The 18,882-nt window shown below is 40.8% G+C and overlaps 1 protein-coding gene across 2 annotated transcripts in view; it reads left to right on the plus strand.

The window, feature by feature from the left end:
• Window positions 1-8,699: 8,699 nt before the first annotated feature.
• The window catches only part of ap3d1 (adaptor related protein complex 3 subunit delta 1), an 82,340-nt gene continuing 72,157 nt past the window's right edge, over window positions 8,700-18,882 (plus strand). For both annotated transcript variants that reach the window (XM_067968311.1, XM_067968312.1), the window contains exon 1: window positions 8,700-9,031. In XM_067968311.1, the coding sequence (XP_067824412.1) occupies window positions 8,936-9,031 (96 nt within the window). In that variant the 5' untranslated portion in view covers window positions 8,700-8,935. The remainder of the gene's footprint in view (window positions 9,032-18,882) is intronic.

The raw sequence follows: 18,882 nt of genomic DNA on the forward strand, positions 1-18,882 counted from the left end.
TAATAATGGTATTTGAAAAGTGCATGGAATCTGTCATAATTCTGTATAGCCACTTACATTTTTTTTTGTATCCGAGCAGAGAATCTTTAATATAAGCCAAGGAGCAGCAGGTGCCTTGTTTCAATGATTCTTCTCCAGAGAAGTGTTCAGATGTTGGCCATTAATAACAGCGTTTTACAAGCTTGAAAAACTTATCTAGCAAGAGATTAAAAACTTTCTCGCAATTGAAATACTCCAAATATCTTACAATGTATAAGTCTGCCTTTACTTAATGCCAGAATAAAATAAAACAATAACTCTATCAGATGGATTTTTTTGTGTGCTCTTGTCACATTATTTCAAAAATGTGGACTATCATTTTGTTTTCATTGGCAAAAAACAATAATGTGTAAAACCATAACTGATTGATACAGAATTTTAATAAAACGCAGCTGCCAAAATGAGATCTATATCACTTGCAGTGGGTTTATAGAAATAATACTCAAGCACCAGATCTGAAACTGGATACTATCCTCACTGTAAGCTCACACTCCTACTCTTAGCAGTCTTTCCATTTAACCAAGATGCCCAGATTTAAACTGTAAATCAGAATATTATAAGCTCAAAGATTTCACTTTGTTCAATGAGGCAAATCATTTTACAACATATAGTGAACAACACATGAATTGGAGCGATGCCAAATCGTTAAATTCTTGACAAAAGACCAAATCATTGCTGACTTTCCAGGCACAAAAGTCACTCTTTAGTTTCTGTCACTTAAAAGAAACTTGTGCCCCAATTTTAACCTAACCTGCCCGGTTCCAGGATTTGGGTTGGACGCTGGTTTTAAACCCAATCTGAATTTTGCTATCCATTGCCTTCAGTGAAGAGTAAAATCGAGCAGGGTGTATAATAGGCATCTGATCTGAACCTGCTCCGTTCCCGTTGGGCTTGATTAGGTTAAAATCCGGCTTTCCTGTCTGCTGCTTGCCCCTTCCTATTCTTTGTCCTGCTTTCAGAAAGTACTTTCTGCCCAGATATACAGCAACAGAACTGCAAGCGTTTACTGGAAGGCATCCTTTGGGTTTCTTTTTGCCTTGCTTTTAATCCAATGGTGTCATGGCAATTTTTGAAGTGGGCCTATTGTACATCATGTACAGGATTTGTTTACTGGGCAGCCTGGGACCAAATTCCTCACCTTTTCTCACCACATTGTGGCACGATCCTTTCATTTTCCATGTTCCTTTAAATTTCATTTGCACACAATCTTCTGTTCCCACCCCCTACATCTGCACCTGGACCTATGAATAATTATGCAAATGAGCTCACCCAGCTTGAGCGGTCAGCACTTTACCATTCTGGCAGGAGTAGTACCAGTTCTTAACCATTTAGAACTGACTTATACCAGTAGACTAAAGTTATGTCCTATGTCCATGGGAAAGCAGACAAGGGATTGTTAGGTGCCATTATGAAGAACCTTGATGATTTTGTCTTGGAACATGGCTTGTAAGTTTAAGTAAAGTTTTATAATCTAATGAATTCTGGTGTGTTTACTCTTTCTTCTGCTACTTTAGCAGTCATCAAATGGGAATGGGTGCTGAGCTGCTCTGGAACTTGCTTGCAATCATCAAATGCACATTTCTGAGACAGATGAATGGTTCTTCATCACAAGCACATGCTGTAACTCTAAAGCAAGCAGCAAGTCTGCACAACTCCATACTGACACAAAGCAACTCTTCCACTGAAAATACTGCTTCCATTCTCCACAGTACAGCATCACCACTGGATATTATGCATCATTCCCCATGCCACATACGTTCCTCGTTACAGCAAATGCTTGGGCGAACCCGATGTATAATCTGTAATCCATGAGGTGGACCAATAAGTTATCAGTGATAGCTGCTCTGTGGGTTGGATTATATTCAGAAGTAGACCAGATTCATTACACAGCCAGATGTTGATACACCCCTGGAATAAATAGTTCTATTCTCCATGAATATTGAGCCATGAGGCGAATCTATTATAGGAGAAAAATTCTATCTGGGGAAATTTATGAAGGAAACAGCAGTTTCCAGATATTAACACCTCTCTTCACAAGGTGTAAAATATGTTAAACTCTCAGTTTGTTTAATTGAGAAGAAATGGTTGTGATGTAAAAGGAGACCAATAGCATCAATCACAGTTCTTGTTAGCATCTGAACTTCTTGGGCAGTCTGAAATGTAGATTCTCCACATATAACATTTTGGCCCTTAAATTTTGTTGGGGTTCTACTGGTCTTTTATGAATAGTTTAGCTGTTAGTGTTAGCTTGTGTGCCTGTCTATGACACATTCATCATCAAAATATCCCAAATGTTAACAAACAGGAGGATGTTGCAAAATCATAGAGAGTTATATTTACTGGTTATTTGAGTTTGTTTTAATGTATCCTTCATATTTATTTCAATTTGCAAGGTGAATATAACTCACCTTTGACTATGTAAGCCAGTTGATCAGCCTCACCCGTTGAGATATTTATTGGGTCAGAATTTGCTGTACCAGGGTATCGAACAGCATCTGCCATTAGTTAGACTTGCCTCTGCACCCTCCAGCTCAAATATTTTTTGCCCACAAAGTTGCTGAAAGTGCGAGCTGATAACAACACAGCGAGGGAAATAGCATCTGAGACCTTAGTGAACAGGGCAACCGCCAGAATATCTCCTTAACCAGTGAGATTTAAGGATTGGGAAATAAACACAGGAAGGACTGAGAAGGAGCATGAATTAAAGGGGGTGAATTCAATGTCAAATCAGGTACAGTGGCTGCAGTGTGTACCATCCACAGGATGCACTGCAGCAACTCGCCAAGGCTTCTTCGACAGCACCTCCCAAACCCGCGACCTCTACCACCTTGAAGGACAAGGGCAGCAGGCAAATGGGAACAACACCACCTGCACGTTCCCCTCCAAGTCACACACCATCCCGACTTGGAAGTATATCGCTGTTCCTTCATCGTCGCTGGGTCAAAATCCTGGAACTCCCTTCCTAACAGCACTGTGGGAGAACCTTCACCAGACAGACTGCAGCGGTTCAAGAAGGCGGCTCACCACCACCTTCTCAAGGGCAATTAGGGATGGGCAATAAATACCGGCCTCGCCAGCGACACTCACATCCCATGAACGAATAAAAAAAAGAAAGAGAAATAAAGTGAGGGAAAGAAAGATTGGATCAAGAGAGAGAGAAAAAAAGAGACAGAAAGGAAAAGACTTGTAATAGTTAATTTTCAGTGCCAGAGAGGTTGATTGGCAGTCATTTATTATCACTTATTATGTCGTTAAAAGGGTACTTATGCTTCTAATGTCCAGACTTAAATTTATGTGGTGAGTTGAATGAGCAATTAATGGGCAAATACAGCAAGTTCCCAAAACAAACAGGGAGGCTAAAGGCAAGATGCCTTTTTCGCAAAGCTAATGGCAGAATGGCGCAATTTTTGGATACTCACATTTAACCACGCATCTGGCTCCTCGCCTGAAGTTGCTGTACCATTTACCCATAAATAATAGTGAGTGCCATTCGCCTCGTCATTATTTTGACAGCAAATTTGGCCCATCATATGATATGGCTGACCATAATATATCTCTAAAGGGCACAGTCTTCATGAAATTCTTGACAAACCTTTTTTGGTGAATCATGTTAGAACAACATTGTTGCAATACTTGTGTGATGGTACAACATTCCAAATTTCTTCTTTTAATGTTAGTTATTAGCAAGAAAAAACTGCTCTATTTAATGTCTGTGTAATGACAACGGCTGCCTTCACCATTCAAATTAGCTGTTGACGCTTTCAACTTGAGTGGGAGCTTTAATGGCACAGGAGACTGATGCGTAAGTTACAATTAAACTCACACACCACACAGTTATAATGGGCCATAGCTGGTTACATTGGTGCAATTTTTTTTATTCATTCCTAAGATGTGGACGCCATTGGCAAGGCCAGCATTTATTGCCCATCAATAATTGCCCTTCAGAAGGTGATGGTGAGCTGCCTTCTTGAACCGCTGCAGTCCGTGTGGTGAAGGTTCTCCCACAGTGCTGTTAGGAAGGGAGTTCCAGGATTTTGACCGAGTGTCGATGAAGGAACGGCGATATATTTCCAAGTCAGGGTGGTGTGTGACTTGGAGGGGAATGTGCGGGTGGTGTTTTTTTTTATTCGTTCACGGGATGTGGGCGTCGCTGGCGAGGCCAGCATTTATTGCCCATCCCTAATTGCCCTCGAGAAGGTGGTGGTGAGCCGCCTTCTTGAACCGCTGCAGTCCGTGTGGTGACGGTTCTCCCACAGTGCTGTTAGGAAGGGAGTTCCAGGATTTTGACCCAGCGACGATGAAGGAACGGCGATATATTTCCATGTTCACATGTGCCTGCTGCCCTTGTCCTTCTAAGTGGTAGAGGTCATGGGTTTGGGAGGTGCTGTCGAAGAAGCCTTGGTGAGTTGCTGCAGTGCATCTGTAGATGGTACACACTGCAGCCATGGTGCGCCGATGGTGGAGGGAGTGAATGTTTAGGGTGGTGGATGGGGTGCCAATCAAGTGGGCTGCTTTGTCCTGGATGGTGTCGAGCATCTTAAGTGTTGTTGGAGCTGCAGTCATCCAGGCAAGTGGAGAGTATTCCATCACAGTCCTGACTTGTGCCTTGTAGATGGTGGAAAGGATTTAGGGAGTCAGGAGGTGAGTCACTCACCGCATAATACCCAGCCTCTGACCTGCTCTTGTAGCCACAGAATTTATGTGGCTGGTCCAGTTAAGTTTCTGGTCAATGGTGACCCCCAGGATGTTGATGGTGGGGGATTCGGCAATGGTAATGCCGTTGAATGTCAAGGGGAGATGGTTCAACTCTCTCTTGTTGGAGATGGTCATTGCTTGGCACTTGTCTGGTGCGAATGTTACTTGTCACTTATCAGCCCAAGCCTAGATGTTGTCCAGGTCTTGCTGCATGCGGGAATGGACTGCTTCATTATCTGAGGGTTTGTGAACAATTGATATTCTGAGAACTCTCCAAGCTTTTGCACCCTGCTTTCACTGATTTTCGAAGTGTTGGATCTCCTGCCATTTAACAATGCACTCGTGGTTTCTGTTTTCATGCAATGATTTCCTAGGAGTTGGAGATGTCACAAATCTTAAGGTTTTTTTTCTCTGCATCTCAAGATTTACACTGTCCAATTTCTTTTTTTGAGCCTGGGATTAAAATGCATCCTTCGGAATGTTCTTTCTCTTTATTAGCATGCTTTTACTGTTTATTAGTGAAGGCAAGGGAAAAGGAGAAAGGGAGAAGCAGACTTGCCAGCAATCACTCATTGGCAGTGAGCCATTTTTTTGGCAAAGATGTAAGCTGTTTTAGTGTATGTTATTCTAAGGGATAGAGACATAAAGACAAATACATGGAACAAATGTCTGGTTATTTGATGGAGATTTTGCCAACAGTAGAACTCTTGGAAATAGCTGTGCTGCACAGTTTGACATATCAACCATTAGGGATGGAGGTCAAAAATTTGACACAGGCTTACCACATTTGAGTCAGGTTGGAAAAGCTGTTGGCAAACACCAATTAAATTCAGCATCTGGAGGGGCAATCCAATTAAAGCACAACTACAGTGCAATCTCTATATTTTTCTTTCCTCTCTTCATAACATTGACTCTTGCTCCCGCATGGTTCCAGGGGTACGAGCAGCACTCCAGTACATCTCTCAGATAATAATTCTTCATGTGTGAGCCTTGGCAGTGATTGTTGCAGATTATTTGACTATGGAGGGTATCAGCTGAGCCTGATCCTGTTCGCACCTGACATCTAAACTACAACTTGCATTTATTAATATAGGTAAAAGTGTGCTTTCCAGCGAGAGTCACTTAATAGGAATTGGAAGAAGAAACCCTGGATGATTTTTGGTCGATTTTTTAATCATGGATCAGCATATCTCTATTAGTAAACACTTCTTTCTTAGAGTTAAAGAGACTTATTACCTGCTTATCAGGATGTTAAACTGTGAGAATAACTGGTCTGCTGTGATTGGTTCCATGCTGTTCTCTCAAATTCATCAGCAGCAAACAGTATGGGGCGGTTGAGAGAGAACATCAGTATTCCCACGTGTTTGTATATTCTTCCCGTTGTACAACAAATAGTTCAGTTGGATGCTGTAAAATGGTTGATGGCATCCCAAAACTGCTCCCTTCCTCTTTTGTTTCAATCTATGTCAGTTTTGTTGATTATAAATCAAGGCTGACAAAATGCATCTCAAGTCTCTCCCCATCCCTGGCATCATCATGTTGAATCTTCACTGTACAGTGAAAGCTGAGGGGTGACCGAATAGATGGCTTTAAAAATTATGAAGGGGTATGATAGGGTAGATGTAGAGAAGATGTTTCCACTTGTGGGGTAGCCTAAAACTAGGGGTCATAAATGCAATAAGGAATTCAGGAGAAACTTCTTTACTCAGAGCGGTGAAGTAGTGGAATTCGCTACCACATGGAATAGTTGAGGCAAATAGAATAGATATATTTAGGGGGAAGCTAGTACATGAGGGAGAAAGGAATAAAAGTATATGCTGATAAGGTTAGATGAAGTAGAATGGGAGGAGGCTCATGTGGAGCATAAACACTGGCACAGATCTGTCGGACCGAATGGCCTGTTTCTGTGCTGTAAATTCTATGTAAAAATTATGGAAATATTGAGTGAAATTCATGATAATAAAAAATACCAGTTTACTTTTAAGAACCACTGTTACCTTTTTAGGCTTTCACTAGATATTTCTCTTTTGTACCAGAGATCATTCCTACAAACTAGATTGTGACTTTATACACATCTGTCTTGCAATGTTGTGCAGAGGTTGTACAGGAAGTCTTGTTACTGTAATGACTTAATGAAATTGATATAGGTCCTTTTGTCTTTGGATAGCAGATAATAACTACTCTGCCACACTGTATGACTTAGGCTATAAACAATGAAGCAAATTTATTAAAATGAATGATTAACAGTAGCATAAAGTCGCCCAGTAAATTTCACTTGGTTACAGAATTTCTACCTCCTAACATCCATAACATAATTTGTACATGATCACAGAGTCTCCATAAGATTGGGAAAATGCTTTCTAAGATATATATCTCATACCAATTGAAGTCCAAAACTGGGATACAGCACGTTTTGTTTTATTCGTTCATGGGATGTGGGCGTCGCTAGCGAGGCCGGCATTTATTGCCCATCCCTAATTGCCCTTGAGAAGGTGGTGGTGAGCCACCTTCTTGAACCGCTGCAGTCTGTGTGGTGAAGGTTCTCCCACAGTGCTGTTAGGAATGGAGTTCCAGGATTTTGACCCAGCGACGATGAAAGAACGGCAATATATTTCCAAGTCGGAATGGTGTGTGACTTGGAGGGGAACGTGCAGGTGGTGTTGTTTCCATGTACCTGCTGTTCTTGTCCTTCTAGGTGGTAGAGGTTGCGGGTTTGGGAGGTGCTGTCAAAGAAGCCTTGGCGAGTTGCTGCAGTGCATCCTGTGGATGGTGGTGAAGGGAGTGAATGTTTAGGGAGGTGGATGGGGTGCTAATCAAGCGGGCTGCTTTGTCCTGGATGGTGTCGAGCTTCTTGAGTGTTGTTGGAGCTGCACTCATCCAGGCAAGTGTTGAGTATTCCATCACACTCCTGACTTGTGCCTTGTAGATGGTGGAAAGGCTTTGGGGAGTCAGGAGGTGAATCACTCGTTTGAAAATATCTTCCATTTTTAACAAATCTTAGCAAATTAAAGTGATGGTTTGTTCAACTCCACCCAGATGTTCAGCCCAATTCCACTTGCACGTGTTACCAAGCCCTTTACATTAAGTTGATTGTTATCAGGACAAAGGAAGCAGAGTGTGTTAAGTGGTTTCTACCTGTGTTTGCAATCAAAATGTATTTGAGTAGAAATTTGAAGCAATATTTTCATACGAAACAGCTTAGCGTATTCTCTTCAACTAGGAGAAAACAAGTCGGCAACTGAGAAATTCTCTCCCAGTGTGCAGTAACCAAATTTAAAGTGACTAACCACATCTTGTAAATAGATAATAAGAAATGCATACATTCTTATGTTTTGAAAAGTGCCAGAAATCCCTACTTATCAGTAGGTACATGCAACAAAATTAGTGTATGACGTTTGACAGGTCACCATAAATCTCAGTCCCAAAAGTTCCCGCACATTGACCACCGTTGTATCATTCAATTGTTCCACTTTAATTGCAATGTAGTCAAGATGGCAAAATTAGAAGATTTGCCAGTTCCACAGAAAACTGCACCAACAACTCACATGCCATCACCCTCCACCACCCCACCCACATGCAACAAAATCAGCGTGAGACACTTGACAGGTCACCATAAATCTCAGTCCCAAAAGTTCCCCCACATTAACAGCCATTCTACCATTCAGTTGTCCAACTTTAATTGCTATGTCCCAATTTAGCACCACACAACATTAGCGAATTTGCCAGATCCACAGAAAACTGCATATGCCAATCCCACCCCACCCAATTTAACACATGGCAAGGTAAGGTTGACACTTCTGGAGAAGGGGGTGCGAAGAGGAAGGAAGACTGTGAGAAGATAAACATAAAAAGGTCCATCAAACATGCCTAAGCTCCCATTGCCCTGTGCTGATGCTGTGTGTGTGTGGGGGGTTGAACCCTCCTCCTCTTCCTGTCCCGCAGTCGGTCACCTGACTCCAGCCTGGCCGCTGCCGCCGCCATTTTCTGTTGCTATCGGAAGACGGTGCGAAGGTGAGAGCGGCCCTGGGGGCGCAGGCAGGCGGCGCACACCAGCCCACTCGTCGACCTCCCCCCTTCTTGTTAGGAAAAAAATATATATAATTGCCACATTTAACAGCATCGGGAGTCGGTAAAAGAGGGACGGGCAAAAATAAACTCAAGAAAAGATAAGTGAACAAGGAGGAGACGGAGGGCGGCGAACATGGCTCTGAAAATTGTGAAAGGCAGCATTGACCGAATGTTTGACAAGAATTTGCAGGACCTGGTACGTGGCATCAGGAACCACAAGGATGACGAGGTGAGTTGAGCCCTCGTAGCGGCTGCAGCCGCCACCGCCACCTCTCCGCGGCAATCGCGGCCCATAGTTCAGAAGGGAGGGTAAAAAAAAGTAATTAGAATTAGAAATGAATGCAGCAAGGGCCTAGTAACGACAGCAACGGGACAAACTGGTCTCTTCCCTCCCTTCCTTAGGGGCAGGGACTCGGGATAGTTTCTTTCTGCTTGTAAACTGAGCTGTTGGCTTCGGTGCTGCTGTTGTCATCAACTCGCAAGAGTCTGCAGCTTCCTTGCAGAGCTCCCTTCTAACACACATTTATTTTACGTGGTGTTTGATTTCCTTTGTCACATGACTTAAAAAAATCTGCTTAAGACTACTGTAAAATTAAAATTGAATTTTGGCAACTGACAATTCAGGGTCCTAGTGTGTTGTGGTCAATCAGCTGATGCTTTAGCTGACACTCAGACGTTTGGTAACCTGATAGTGCAGGGACATGTGTGTTCAGCTTCTGACATTGCTCTCCCCTCACTGCTCACTCGGTAATGCAAGAGTGTGCTTTAAGTTTTTTGTATTATATATGTCGAAACAGGACATGAGTATTCAGCTCATGTTCAAGTTTCCATGCATGGCATTTCATTTTGCTTTGTCATAAATTCAGTGTATAAAAATAAAGGTGGTAATAAACTCTATATTCTGGGTATATTTGATACAGTTGTGAAACCCTTGTTTATATCCTGATTAGAGACCCGTGGATCAGCAGGAATGAGTACTGGAGTACTTGTTTCCACCAGTGAAATTAAATGAATTACTCACTTAATCCTTGTTTGATGTACTAGCACTGTACCTGCAGCTGTTTTTCAAGTTGCTTCAGCTACCAGCCAAACTAACTTGGTTGCCCACTTCATACCACAGCATACAACAGAATGGCTATCAAAATAGACTTTTTGTACCTGCCTGAAAGCTTCAGAAGCACTTCTAATGATAAGGTAAATAGCTCCCATCCACCCAAGCTCAATGAAGCTTAGTGCAGTGTGTCGAGCACATCTCCACTTGATCTGGATAGCCAGCCACCTTGTGCTCACTCTGCTGTTACTGAGTTCGTATTTCAGTTTTAGGATCAAATGTTCTGTTGATTTTAAAATGCTGAATGGAATATTTATAATTTAAAGTCTTTGAAATGCCACTTGACATTGAGATACAAATTTGAAGTAAGATTATTATTCTATCCTATTTACACACGCATTGTGCATCAAGTCCAACAAAAATCATCAATTTTTGGAACAGTGTGGCTGAAGGTTGAACCTTACCTATTCATTAAGGAGTGCTGATTGGATTGCAAGCTTCTAGAAATCAAGTTCCCACAGTTTCCCCTTTTTGTGCCTCCCAGGAGATTGTGTGACAGCAGGGGGAGGGGTGGGATGGATTTAATGGCGTGTGTAGTTTGCACCATATAGGGACAGAAGAAGCCTGATGGACCAGCTGGTCTTTTCCTGTCCTTGCATTTTATATGCAAGTTTGAAGATTTTTTTTTCTTTATGGTCCATGTGTAATCATCAGAGATGGTAACATTCCATAGTACTGTAAGGACAATGCTTTTTGGGAGGGGGGATTGGTGAATTTCATCAGGATGAAATGCCAAAAAGAGTGCATGTTTAGCAGCATAGATGCTGATGGGGAGGGGGTGGAAGAAGAGGAGAGAAAGAAAGATGGAGTGTTTGTCTTTCTGAAGCTGCTGCTTATGTTAATTTATTAAATAACAGAACAGTAATATGCAAGAGATAACATACAAATTGTGTAGGTCAAGTCAGAACATGTTAATACTGTTAAATGAAAATCAATATATTTTGTAGTCCAAATTAAAACTGAATTGCCAACAATAATTTGATATTTATGTAGGTTTCCAGTCAGAACTTTTGATGAAATAGCATTGCATTTTGAGTAGCTATTATTTGTCTGAATTGTTGCATAATCCTAAAAGCTATAAAGTCACCTGCAGCAGGGATATCCGAACTGTCGCCTTTGAGCCCCAAGTCCTGGTAAACCAGCCTCGAAGCCCATGCAGCTCAATCCTGATGGCTGGATTATTTGCTGGTGTATCCTGTTTCAATTCTGTGGGCCTGGAGGTTTCGTAAAGGCTGTTTTTAGTGCTTTTGCTGCATTGGTTAATAAATCCTGCATCAACAACTTGAGAAATATGCAAAATAATGGAAATATGGATTTAAACTTTATATAGGTCCCTGAAGCTCCTTGCACCCATGGTTTTATGGAGCCGAGGGAAATGCAGGGATATGGGGAAAGAAAAGGGCAGTGGGATTAGTTTTGAATTGCTCCAACAAAAGACCAGCTCAAACTTGATGGGCTGAATGCAGACCTGTGCTGTAAAATTCTGTGGTTCACTCGTTCTTTGCAGCCCACAAAGACAAGAAGCTTGGATACCACTAACCGACAGCAATTGCATCAGCTTACATTAGCTGTATCTATAACAGTTTAAATTTAATTGACATAATGATTGAGTGTTTTCCACTAGCATTAAAATATTCTAGATGTACTGCAACTTTTGTGGCAATGCAAAAGTGGTAGTAGCCAGATTGGTAGTCTGATTCATCAAATGCATTTTAACCCTGAGGAGTGCAATTCTTTCCAGCGGATGGTTTAATGCCCCCGGTGCTGTGCGCCGGCTGCAGCAATTTTCTGTTGCTCTTTTGAGTGCGGATCAGCATGTTGCAGGCCTGTATTGTATCATGAAAACTGTATCAGACTGGACTGTAATATAACTGCATTGCAAGTTACTGACTGATCAAGTTCTGCCTCTGTCACTTTATCAGAGATGCACCTATTGTTGAATGTTGGTTAACTTCAAAGTTGAGCCTGAAGAAACTTCTGGTAGTGTAACAAAATCTTCATTGTGATTTGGAATACTTCTAGCAAAGATTTGTGGCTGTGGGAAGCATTCCCCATTCATGATGACATTGCAGAAGGAATTCTGCTTAAAAAGATCTGTTCCCAACTTGTGATTTGCAGTTTTAACATACAAGGCAAAAGGCTTCAGTTACTTTTCTTATTTTTGTTTTAATACCTGAACTATCAAAACTTTTTCATAAATGTGATCTTATGTTAGTGAGTTCAATTTTAGATTTTTAAAACAGCACCAGGGACCATGATGTGCTGAGTTTTTATATTGATTACAGATAGACTTCTAAAATTATACTTCTACGTAATGAGTTTATGGGGATCATTAGGATTTGTTGCCTGAGTACTTGACTTACTTTGTGGGTACAAGAGTTTATTATTTCCCAATTCCAGACCCAATGTAGTTGCATCTTGCTCCAGAATGACGATGTGATCTCTGTTGCTAAGCTCGATTTAACTTTTTGAAGCCCAGTATGCTGGAACTTGGGGAAGTAAAACTTGGAAGTAGAACTGAAATAAATGGCACTCAGTTAGCTTTGAGATAAAGGCAGTTTGAACTGTTCTAGATGTAGCTAATGTAAACAATGAATGTAAAGTTGCTTACATTTTAAGTTCCACATATTATTTGGAAACACAGATGTTCGTGTTTTGTGCAGTTATGGCATGTTTTGATGGCATAGAGATCAAAATGTTGATGGCCGTTCTGAACAGTGCCACAATTGTAGTAACTTGGTCATTCTTCCTTTTCCTGTTGCACTTAACCAAAGTGTTTAACCTTTTGGGCCCTTTTCTCTGCTTTATTGCCCAGTGGGATCACAGACTAGACAGTTAACTGCATAAATCTGGTACTGTTTTTTCATGGTAGTCACTTAGAGTTCTGGAAGTAAGTACATAAAATATTGCATCCAGATGTACCTGAACTAGTGTCAGCATTTGTCTAAATAGAGTAATGCAGTACACATGATACCGTACTTTCCATTATGTGTTCATTTTTATTGTAAAGTGAAAGCCTTCTGGCAAGACACTTGAAGAAATTATAATATTTCTGTGAAGAAATTGCCATTAAAGGGCATTGAAAGCATCTGAGGCAGAGGGGAAATTTACTTTTTCCACAAACACTGCAAGTTTTTCCCTCAGTGGAGGTCAAAGGTCAGTGCTAGCTCGATAGGGGAAAAAAGTTAATTAACTTGTCTTTAGTTTGCGTTCAGCACTAGACATTTTTACCAGGTTCAGTATTAATGACAAGCTTGTAAGTGGCTGTGTATGTGACCAGTAGTTTTTCTAAAAACATGTATAACCAGATTTGCTAAATTCCACAAGTGAATTTCAATAAGATGACTCACTCTTTTCTCTCAGCATGAAAATAGATACTGCCAAGTGCTTTGTACAGGTCTTATTGGATGACATCTATAGAAAAGTGCGTGAATTTTATGCATTTTTTTTTAATGCAAAGTTGTAACACGCTGAGATTTTTTAAAAACTAAATCTTTTTTTTAGAATTGGATATTTGCCATGAGCTTGTGATATCAGGCTTTAACAGATGCAGAGGAATAATACTGACAAGAGTTTAGTCTGGTTTTGAATTTTGTGTCAGGGAAATGTGTATGTTGGTGCGTACAGCTTATTCTGCTTGAATATTTTGGCATTTTTCGCATAGCACATTCATTTTCATCATTTATGACCAAGATTAGTGTTGCCTAATCACTATTTCATGATTTATCTCTTTTCCCCTCTTTCAGCCTTGACCTCCCATGCTATCACTTTGTCCCTTCATCTTGGATTCTCAATTTTAAAAAAAACTATTAAACATATCTGGGAGATCCTTGCATCGGTCAAAAACATGCAGGATAAGCACACACGAGTGGGGATAGAGAAGAGAAAACATTATTTTTTTTTGTTTACTCAGAACCTTTGTAATGTATCAAGGCCCTTCCAGTTATAAATGTGAAAAGATGATTGAAAACTGCATTGGAAATTCTTAGCTCCATCCTGCAATGCTGTGATTCAGACCGTAAGCATGCGTAGAAATACATAGAAGTTACAACATTGAACAGGTCATTTCGGTTCAACCATTCGACGACTGTATTTGCCCTCCGCATGAGCAAATAGTTTTAGTTAGTCTCTTCTGTTGAGGGCTTTTGGTGTGGCATTAAGGATGTGTTAAAAAATTTTGTTGGATGCAAGTTAAGATTTACTTAAGACACAAACCAATTTTATACTTTGTTTTCAATAAAAAAGAAAGACTTGCATTTCTATAGTGCCTTTCACAACCATAGGACATCACAAAGCACGTTACAGCCAATGAAGTACTTTTGAAGTGTAGTTACGGTTGTAATGTAGAAAATGGCACAGCTTCTTGAAAAATATGTAAACTGTATCACTTGAGGGAGTAGATGTTTATTATGCAAACAGGGGATAGATTTTTCTAATGGGTGATAGCAAGATATTTCTTCATAAATGGTGCCAGTTGGCACTTTGAACTTCATTGTGCAATAAGATAGAGCATTGGAGTAACTTCAAACTCCTCTGGGCAACCACATAAGAACATAAGAACATAAGAACATAAGAAATTGGAGCAGGAGTAGGCCAATCGGCCCCTCGAGCCTGCTCCGCCATTCAATAAGATCATGGCTGATCTGATCCCAACCACAAATCTAAAGAACACAAGAAGTCGGAGCAGGACCCGGCCACATAGCCCCTGGGCCCTCTCCGCCACCCACAGGGCATTGACCGATCCGAACTCAGCTTCATGTCCAATTTCCTGCCCGCTCCCCATAACCCCTAATTCCCTTTACTTCTAGGAAACTGTCTATTTCTGTTTTAAATTTATCTAATGATGTAGCTTCCACAGCTTCCTGGGGCAGCAAATTCCACAGACCTACCACCCTCTGAGTGAAGAAGTTTCTCCTCATCTCAGTTTTGAAAGAGCAGCCCCTTATTCTAAGATTATGCCCCCTAGTTCTAGTTTCACCCATCTTTGGGAACATCCTTACTGCATCCACCCGATCAAGACCCTTCACAATCTTATATGTTTCAATAAGATCGCCTCTCATTCTTCTGAACTCCAATGAGTAGAGTCCCAATCTACTCAACCTCTCCTCATATGTCCGCCCCCTCATCCCCGGGATTAACCGAGTGAACCTTCTTTGTACTGCCTCGAGAGCAAGTATGTCTTTTCTTAAGTATGGAGACCAAAACTGTATGCAGTATTCCAGGTGCGGTCTCACCAATACCTTATATAACTGCAGCAATACCTCCTTGTTTTTATATTCTATCCCCCTAGCAATAAAAGCCAACATTCCGTTGGCTTTCTTGATCACCTGCTGCACCTGCATACCAACTTTTTGATTTTCTTGCACTAGGACCCCCAGATCCCTTTGTACTGCAGTACTTTCCAGTCTCTCGCCATTAAGAAAATAACTTGCTCTCTGATTTTTCCTGCCAAAGTGCATAACCTCACATTTTCCAATATTATATTGCATCTGCCAAATCTCCGCCCACTCACCCAGCCTGTCTATATCCCCTTGCAGGTTTTTTATGTCCTCCTCACTCTCTACTTTCCCTCCCATCTTTGTATCATCTGCAAATTTTGATATGTTGCACTCGGTCCCCTCCTCCAAATCGTTAATATAGATTGTAAAGAGTTGGGGACCCAGCACCGACCCCTGTGGAACACCACTGGTTACTGGTTGCCAGTCCGAAAATGAACCATTTATCCCAACTCTCTGCTTCCTGTTCGATAACCAATCCTCCACCCATGCCAGAATATTACCCCCAATCCCGTGATTTTTTATCTTAAGTAATAATCTTTTATGTGGCACCTTGTCGAATGCCTTCTGGAAGTCTAAATACACTATGTCCACTGGTTCCCCTTTATCCACCCTATACGTTATATCCTCGAAGAACTCAAGCAAATTTGTCAGACATGACTTCCCCTTCATAAAGCCATGCTGACTTTGTCCTATTAAATTATGCTTATCTAAATGTTCCGTTACTGTCTCCTTAATAATAGACTCCAAAATTTTACCCACCACAGATGTTAAGCTAACTGGCCTATAATTTCCAGCCTTCTGCCTACTACCCTTTTTAAATAACGGTGTTACATTAGCAGTTTTCCAATCTGCCGGGACCTCTCCTGAGTCCAGGGAATTTTGGAAAACTATCACCAAAGCATCCACAATCCCTACTGCCACTTCCCTCAAGACCCTAGGATGGAAGCCATCAGGTCCAGGGGATTTATCCGCCTTGAGTCCCATTATTTTACTGAGTACCATCTCCTGAGTGATTTTAATCGTATTTAGCTCCTCCCCCCCGAGAGTCCCCTGTTTGTCCAGTGTTGGGATATTCTTAGTGTCCTCTACTGTAAAGACTGAAACAAAATATTTGTTCAGCATTTTTGCCATCTCCATGTTTCCCACCATTAATTTCCCGGTCTCATCCTCTAAGGGACCTATGTTTGCCTTAGCCACCCTTTTTCTTTTTATATAACTATAGAAACTCTTGCTATCTGTTTTTATATTTTTTGCTAATTTCTTTTCATAATCTAACTTCCCTTTCTTAATCAATCCTTTAGTTACTTTTTGCTGTCTTTTGAAGAATTCCCAATCTTCTATCCTCCCACTAAGTTTGGCTACCTTATATAAATAACACTGAGAAACTGGAAATTTTGGGCTACAAACTACAAATCAGAGTTATTAAGTGAAATTAAAGAGAAGCAAGACTAAACACATTTCATTGATTATAAAACCTCCTATAATCTTAGTGCCCCTTTCAAAACTGTGAAAAGGAGAATTGTTGAAGAGAAACATGTGCCATTATTCTACCTAGATGGGGCAGGTTTTGGCTATGGAGCTATCAATCAAAAATAGTTATAGACACACAGTCTGACTAGTTTTCCTGATATGTTTACAATTGTAGAACCAAGCACCTCTTATACAAAGAGTGATAACTTTTCCCAGTAGCTCAGCAATCTCCAATTATAAGCTCTTGCTTCTCACAGCCCAGTATTCAATATAAACTAATTCTAACACCGTGGTCAACTTTACATCTGATGTTTGTTAAGCAATCCACCTAGACACAGGTGACTCATCTGCATTTCAAGTGGCACCCAGCAAAATTAACTCAGCAGATTTCACCTAAATACAGTCTATAGAACATTTTTTGAAGTGGCCACAAAGCTGACCTACAGACTCTTGAAGTAATATTAAAAGTATCTCCTTATTGTGATACACAATAAAATTCTGTTCCATCACAGATGACATGTTGGGTGCTGGTGACTTTGAATTTCACTCCTTTTTAAATGCTTTTGTAATCATTAATTCTAATAAAAGCCTTGAATCGAAATCATGAGGAAAAACTTGTAATATCTCATAATTACTGGTGTCTTCCATTGAAATGCTAGTTACTCTGGTCAAGGGAAGGAGATTAAGTTCAACAGGACCAGATTATAATAATGTTATTTGAAATTCATATACCAGGGCAGTTAATAGATGTTTTGAGGGAAAAATAACATGTTGCTTTTGTGCATTGTCACACTAAAAACTAATGCAATGGAAGGATATAATTCATAACAGTATCCATTAACAAGTTTGAAGTAAAATTTCTTGCTTGAACGCTGATCTGTTAGTACTGATAGAATAGGCCCATTTGTGCATACTTGAAGATACTGTATTAAAGTGACAAGTTAACCAATCTGGTATGGTGTGGTACTGATAATTGTAATAGAAAGAAAACAAGGCTGTCGCACATTGCACACTGTATTTATCCTGATGTGTAAAATCTGTGTAGTCACACCTATTTTCTTTCTGCTGTTGTGAAGGGGTTCTGTGAAGAACCACCACCTCTTCAGTTTGGAGAAGGAGAAGTCTCTAATTTCTGTTGTGGTTCACAATATGATCAGAGCCTGCTGTTTTTTTTAAACTAGTGGATAATATTGAATCCAGTTTTGAAAAGGTTAAAAGCTAGATACAACTTAGAATTGAAGTGAATAGTTTTAAAAAACAGTTGAAAACACAAAAATGATCTTGAAAAATTTTCGTTTTGTACTTAATTTTTTAGCCGTCAAAGGTAAGATCAACAAGCAATGAGAAATGTCTCAGGACTATGTATCTATTACCTCAAAGGCGTCACAAGTGACCAAGAATATTGTAGTGATCAAGATTTCCTTTGTAACGAAGGTGGCCTAAAGATTGTGTGTCAGTGAGGACTGGCAGGAATGCTGATTAAAAACAACCTAGGTTGTATACATGCTGATCCTCAGCAGCAATAACTGCTTGGACTTGGTACGGTACATTAAATTAGCTCAATATCTGAACTGGCTTTCGGAATAGCCTGTGCTTTTTGACCTCAACTAGCTGATATCCTATATTGTTGCTCATGGCTAGTCTTGGGATGCCTGTGATGTTTAGGTTCTAAGGTGAAGTTGTGATAAACTTGGCTTATTCTTTTAAGGTTATGAAGTGTACTCTCTATAGGGAAGAACTGTAAGTAGGCACATCCTAATTGACAACTGAATCTTGTCTAGATTGGCAGCTGCTTGTAAATCTCCACCTTTTTTGGGGAGTGGCCAGGTAATCGACGCCACAGAAATGTGCAAGCAATGATTTGGCTTTCTTGTGTATTTGTTTTACAACATCACAGCTTGGCTTCTTTCCCCACCTCCCACCCTAATCCCCTTTGGCACTTTCTCCTTCAACCTCCACCCCCCCCATTACCCCCACCCACTCCATCGCCCTCCAAGCCATTGTCTCAGGCTGAACCACGCTGTTAGCAGCCTCGGTGTGCTGGTTGAACCGGAGCTGAGCTTCTGATCCCATACCAGACTACCTTTTTCCACCTCCATAACCTTGCCAACCCCTCTTCATCTGCTAGTGAAACCCTGATTCATGCTTTTGTCACTTTCAACTTTAATTACTGGCTTCTGTAAGCTTCAGCTCGTGCAAAATTCTGGTACCGTATCCTAT

The sequence above is a fragment of the Heptranchias perlo genome, chromosome 29, assembly GCF_035084215.1.
Source record: "Heptranchias perlo isolate sHepPer1 chromosome 29, sHepPer1.hap1, whole genome shotgun sequence".
Classification (NCBI taxonomy): domain Eukaryota; kingdom Metazoa; phylum Chordata; class Chondrichthyes; order Hexanchiformes; family Hexanchidae; genus Heptranchias; species Heptranchias perlo.